This window comes from Nelumbo lutea, chromosome 7, assembly GCF_056320005.1.
Source record: "Nelumbo lutea isolate HS-2025 chromosome 7, American lotus-T2T, whole genome shotgun sequence".
Taxonomy (NCBI): domain Eukaryota; kingdom Viridiplantae; phylum Streptophyta; class Magnoliopsida; order Proteales; family Nelumbonaceae; genus Nelumbo; species Nelumbo lutea.
Window position 1 is genome coordinate 4,060,399 of NC_142690.1, and position 6,000 is coordinate 4,066,398.

Genomic DNA, 6,000 nt, shown 5'->3' on the forward strand with positions numbered 1-6,000 from the left:
GAATCGATTCGAATTCGACTGGCATGAGGCCTAGAATCTTAAATGATTGAGTTTACAAAGAAAAACAAATAATTAATTTGAGAAAAGAGGCAAGGGATTGACGATAACAATTGTGGGTTCCCGACGATGGGCCGAGTGTAAGTGTGTGATCATAGCGGTGCAAATGCGGTGGTAGTGACTAGTGAGCAATGTTGGCTGGTGATGTTGGACAGTTGAGGGCCTTGAGGCGTTGAGCAGGGACCAAGGAGATGATAGTGGCCGGTGACCAGTGATCGGCTGCTATCAAAGATTGGAAATGAAAGAAACAAAGGGAGAGAGAAAGAGAAGAAGAGTGAATAAAAAAGACGGAGGGAGAGAGAGGAAGAGAAAAAGAGGAAGAAAAATAAAATTAAAAGTTAAAAGAGGTAGAGGAAAGGACAAAAGAGAGAGAAAGAGAGGGGAGGGGGGAGAATGACCATTCAAGAGACATCATTACAGTTAGCCAAGATGTCAACATTTTTTTTATGATGGACATGATCCCTCTTTATGACTTTATGTTTAAATTGATATAAATTTTATATTTTATTATATTTATTATTAATATATATTAAAAAATATATATATATATATATATAATTAATCAAATTCGAATTTTATTGTATGGATAATAGGAATTCGATAAATTAATTGATAAAATGTTACTATTAAATTTATCAATCATTCAAATTCGATTCAATTAAGTTGAATATCGAATTAGAAATCGAATAATCGGATACCGTTTACACCAAATTGTTATTAATTTGCACCGAGGAAGATGTAAGAATAATAGAATATGTTAAAATGCGATGGGGCATCGGGGCATGTTATAGGAGGTTTCTAAAATAATAATAATTTATGAGGTAGGGGCTTTTCGTTGAAAGTTGACCGGAGATTTATTTATTTTTTGAAGACCGAAGACTGAAGAAGACCAGAGATTTGATTTAATTGGAATCATAGGTAATTTGATACTGCTAGGAACAGAAGTCCTTCGATCCTTACACGAAAGCAGCACAAGAGGCTGAGTTGGTCGGAAAAATAATTATCATGGATATAAAAACACAGAAAACATTGGAAATTTGGGGAAAATAACACATTAAACATTCTTCACACACTCGAACCGTTGCTCAGTTCCTTCTTCGTCTTCTTCGCAGCGTGTGCCATGGCAATAAATTCATCCAGAGCTTTGACAGAAGAACCCTTGTAACCTTCCTCGTCTCTAATGGCGTCCTTTATCAGCTCCTTCACAACACGGGCCTTCCTTCTCATCTCCGCTCCTTTTGTCTCACTACCCATCACCGACTCAATCACGCTTCTTATGTGCTCGCTTCTGACCTCACACTCGTTTCCCCTAGAAACCTCAACGCAAACGCCAACTTCCTCCTCCAAAAATTTCGTGTTGTAAAACTGATCGGCGGCGATCGGCCACCCGATGATTGGCACGCCACGGCTCAAGCTTTCCGTCACCGAATTCCAACCGCAGTGGCTCAGAAAGGCAGAGGTAGACCTGTGAGATAGAATATCCACCTGGGGTGCCCATTTACGTACCAATAATCCTCTGTTTTGCGCTTTTATTCGTTCCTCGAATCCTTCCGGCAACCAGTCATCTGCCCTGAATTCAGAGTTTATGTCAAATCCCACCGGAGGCCTAACGACCCATATAAAATTCCTGCCGCTTGCCTCCAAAGCAATAGCCAATTCCGTCATTTGTGACGCAGAGATTGTGTTCTGAGAACCGAAGCAGACGTAAAGAACAGAATCTGGAGGCTGCATATCGAGCCACTCGATACATTGATTCGGTGTGGTTCCGGCGGCTTTGTCCGTACGGGTTTTGTTGGTCAAGGAAGAGGCGGTAGGCCCAATCGCCCAAACGGGCCGACCACTCAACCTTCTGAAATATTGTAAACCAGTCCGATCGAAGTCCTCCACCGTGTTAAACAAAAGCCCGTCGGATCTCAACCACAGACGAACCTGTGTCTGTATGAATCTAGACCAAGCATCAGTCCCATTAGCGTACTTGATGTTGTTTGGGAGCTGGGTGCGGTGGATAACAGAGACCTCGGGAAAATCTGGTAGCAGGAACTCGGGAGAATCCGTTTGGCAGTGAGGGAGGTGGGACCACATGGAAAAGTAGATGGCCATGCCGTAAGCACCGCCAGCGTTGAAAACGGAATGAAATATACCCAGGTCGTCGGCGACCTCGGCCGACCATCCGAAAAACATGTCGGCGATAATGCAAAGAGGAGGACGACCATTTTGTTGATGGGTGATATCGGAGAGGAGGCGTTTGAAAGAGGGTTTGAGAGAGAGACTAGCTTCTAAGAGGCGAACGATGAGTGGATAAGGAAGGACATCGGTGTTCTCGGAGTCGGGTGGGAGGCCATGGTCGGCGCTGCAGAAAGGAAGCTCGGCAAAGCGGATGGTGGTGTTGGAAGGGAGGGATGAGCGGAGGTTTTTGATGTTGAGTGGGGTGTTGACGTAGGTCACAGTGTAGCCTGTTCTCTCTTGTATCCGGTGAGCAAGCGCCAAGAAGGGGATTAGATGGCCTTGAGCCATGAATGGAAACAGAACAACATCATTTTCCCTTTCAGTCATTTGGTATCTGAGAGAGAGAGAGGACTTGACCTAGACCGATGCTCTAGAAAGAAGAGACGATCTCTCTCTCTCTCTCTCTCTCTCTCTCTCTCTCTCTCGTGTTAGAAATAGAAAGATTTGGCCAACGAAGTAAAGAGGGAATCTAATCCGACGCATCTACTGACGTATGTCATGGGTAGGTTGGCAAAGTAATTTTGAAATGTTAGGGCAGTAGGGTTAAGTGGCCAAAACTAGACCTGTTCATGGGCCGGCTAGCCCGACGGGCCGGCCCGGCCTGGCCCGACCTCGGACGGGCTTGTGCATGAACTTTAGCCCGCGGGTTTCCCGAGCCCAACTATTTTACGGGCTGGGCTCAGGATTTGTCACAAAAGCTCGGCACGACTCAACATTTTGTATTTTATTGTAAACCCTAGTCGATTAACCTTTCCTATTCCCTCTTTTCATCTTTTATCTTTCTCTCCTCATTCTCACTCTCAATAATCGGTGCGAATTCAAACAAGCGACCACTGTTCACATTCATAGCGGTGAATCTTCTCTCTCCCTCTCTCTCTCTCTCTCTCTCTCTCTCATAGTTCTCACTTGTAGGGCACTCGCATATTCTCAGGATTTAGGAACCGACGAACTCAGGCACCGACGCTAGCCGCGCCACTAGTGAACTCAGTCACCCCTCTCTCTGGCAGTGAATCTTCTCTCTCTCTCTCTCTCTCTCTCTCCACCATTCCTCTCTCTCTTGTCTCTCTTGCAGTTCTCATTCTCATGCATTGTTGCATATTCCCAGGAACCAGTGAACTTAAGCATCGACAATGGCGAACTCAGGCACCAATGCCAGCCGCACGACTAGTAAACTCAGTCGTCCTACATTTCAGCCTCTGTTAGGTCGAGTTTCGGATTCGGGTCCAGACTTCAAGCTTTTTATGAAGGCCGGGCTTGGGCTCAGGCCTAAAAAAATCTTGTTAATAAAGAGCAAAAGCACAACCCACCCAGCTAGGTCTACTCAACACCCTCTACATCTTCTCTCGTCTCACTTTTCGCGTTTGATAACAATTTGCTTTTCATACGTTATATACGTGTGTATTTAGTATTTACCAATTACCATGTCTGTCCACACCTAAACAAATCGGAACAGTACATACAGGCACAACAATATGCACATTTCGACCTATAAACATTGAAAATGTCAAAAGTCCCCTATTCTATACATCAATTCCTGACAGTGAATTGACATCAATCCCGAGATACTTTGTATAAAAATTCTGATTATGGCTGAACCATCATTCATCTAATTAATAAAAAAAACAATAATAAATATTATTATTAAATATTTATTATTAAAATAATAATAATATTTTATTATTTAAAGAATTAATAGTATTTAGTAATAATATAAAATAATATGCTTAATAATAATAATTAAGATGTTTTTATTTATTAGTTAATAATGATAAATAAATAATAATATTAATTGAATAATAAATAATTATTTATTTCAATAAATAATAGTATTTGTTTATTAATTTAATAATATTTTTATTTCACATTCTTTTTAATACTATTTGTTTTATTTATAATAGGGTTTAATAATATATTATCAAACAATTTATTTCTAAGAGTAAAATAGTAAGCTTCATAGTTTGGGTGTTGGAGAATTGCTCCACTTAAAAAGCAGAAAATCAATTATACTTCTTTTCAAATTTTAGATCCAAATAATAGCTTTTTTATTTGCAGTCATGCATTGGGAACATCTTGGTACTTGTTCATTCATGGGAATATGTTCCCAATCTATGGTTATAAGAGTTGTGAGGACATTATGACAATCAAATTTGTGATGATAAAATCCGGGTTCATTAGATATGGTCTCATATTTTTACCGTAATTAGACTCATTTTAGATGTGATGAGATGGTTAATGCTATTTATTTAATAATAATAAAATATTATTTATTTAATAATAAATAATATCAATTATTATTATTATTTAATATTCTTAATATTACCAAATAGGCTATTTCTAGAGATAAAAAAGTAACTTTCATAGTTTCAGAAGTTGGAGAATCACTTCAACTCAAACAATCTTAATTGTTTAGACATTAAAAAGCAAAAAATCATCTTTGCTTCGTTTCAGATTTTAAATTTGAATAATAGTTTTTTGTCAGACATCAAACTTCAAGTTTTCAAATGCCACCAAAGTTTTGGCACAAAAGAAGGTTAGAATCGTATAGGAGGTGATCATAGGCTGACCACACTGCGTCATATCTAAGCTTAAGTCTTATATAGGCTCCTTGCTTACAACTTAAATCTTGTTTTTTTGAATATATATATATATAAGATAAAAACATGTAATAATTAAATTCATATATACCTATATACCATGGTTTTGAAAACTAGATTGAACTGTGTGGTCGAGCCATGACCCATGTCTAATTTTGGACCCAAAAACTATATGGCCAAGGTTTGGATTGGACGATTGTACTGTTTGACCCAAGTAGATGCATGGATTGTTGGAATGGCTAGCTCATCATCATCTTCACCATGATAGGTGATCCGTGTTCAGTCAAATGCATTTTTTATCAGATGATCCCAACTTTGAAAGTTAGAAACCAAGACCAACTTGGTAGCCTTCGGAGGAGTTTAAGCTGGGGAGACTTTCCAAGGGAAAGGTTCTGATGTTGCATGGATGAACCAGAATCAGAATATATTCAAAGCATTCAGATAATGTTAAATCGCATTCAAGAATTTGCAATATTTCACCATTTCCCCCTTCTATACCCTATTTTGCTTCATTTAAGCCGACCAAACTTGGAAATCTGACTTGTTTTCTCTTGTTATTTCTTCCTCCAATATACTCTAACTTTATTTTTCCTCTCAAAGGGCAGGTTTAGACATGGCAATTGGGTTGGGTGGGTTGGGTTAAGATACTTCAGGTTGATTTTGGGTCGGGTTGAATTTGAGGTTAGGTTGTCAAATGTTAGATCCTGATCCTAAGTGTTTGGGTTAGGATTGACCCATGGGTTAATTTTGGTTATTTTCAAAAAACCAAAATAAAAAAAAATAAAAAAATTTATGAAAGTTTTCAAAGAGTAAACAATAAAGAGTAAAAACTAAATAGTAAAAATTAAAGAGTGAAAACTTATAACAATGCATAAATAGTCCCAACTAGACCTAACATTAATGGGTTGACCCATGACCCAACTCAACCCAACCCAATTTTTTCTGGGTTGGGTTGAGTTGGGTCAAGTCATTCTCAAATCTAGGTAGCTAAATATAAGATCCTAACCTTGCTTTTTTGGGTTGGTTCAGGTTTGATTCACGGGTTGGATCAACTTTTTGTCAGGTCTAGGCAGGTAAGAACAAGTAAGCCAATTTTCATCTATCTTTGCAGAAATTTCCATTT

General features: G+C 39.0%; 1 protein-coding gene across 1 annotated transcript; it reads right to left on the reverse strand.

The window, feature by feature from the left end:
• Positions 1-953: 953 nt before the first annotated feature.
• On the reverse strand, positions 954-3,055 carry LOC148844721 (UDP-Glycosyltransferase superfamily protein). Its single transcript, XM_088954111.1, has one exon. It carries the CDS (start codon positions 2,608-2,610, stop codon positions 1,123-1,125), a length of 1,488 nt encoding a protein of 495 aa, XP_088810237.1. The 5' UTR covers positions 2,611-3,055; the 3' UTR covers positions 954-1,122.
• Positions 3,056-6,000: the final 2,945 nt, after the last annotated feature.

Coding starts and splice junctions, on each gene's coding strand:
- LOC148844721 (XM_088954111.1), bottom strand. CDS start 2,610: ATGACTGAAAGGGAAAATGATGTTGTTCTGTTTCCATTCATGGCTCAA.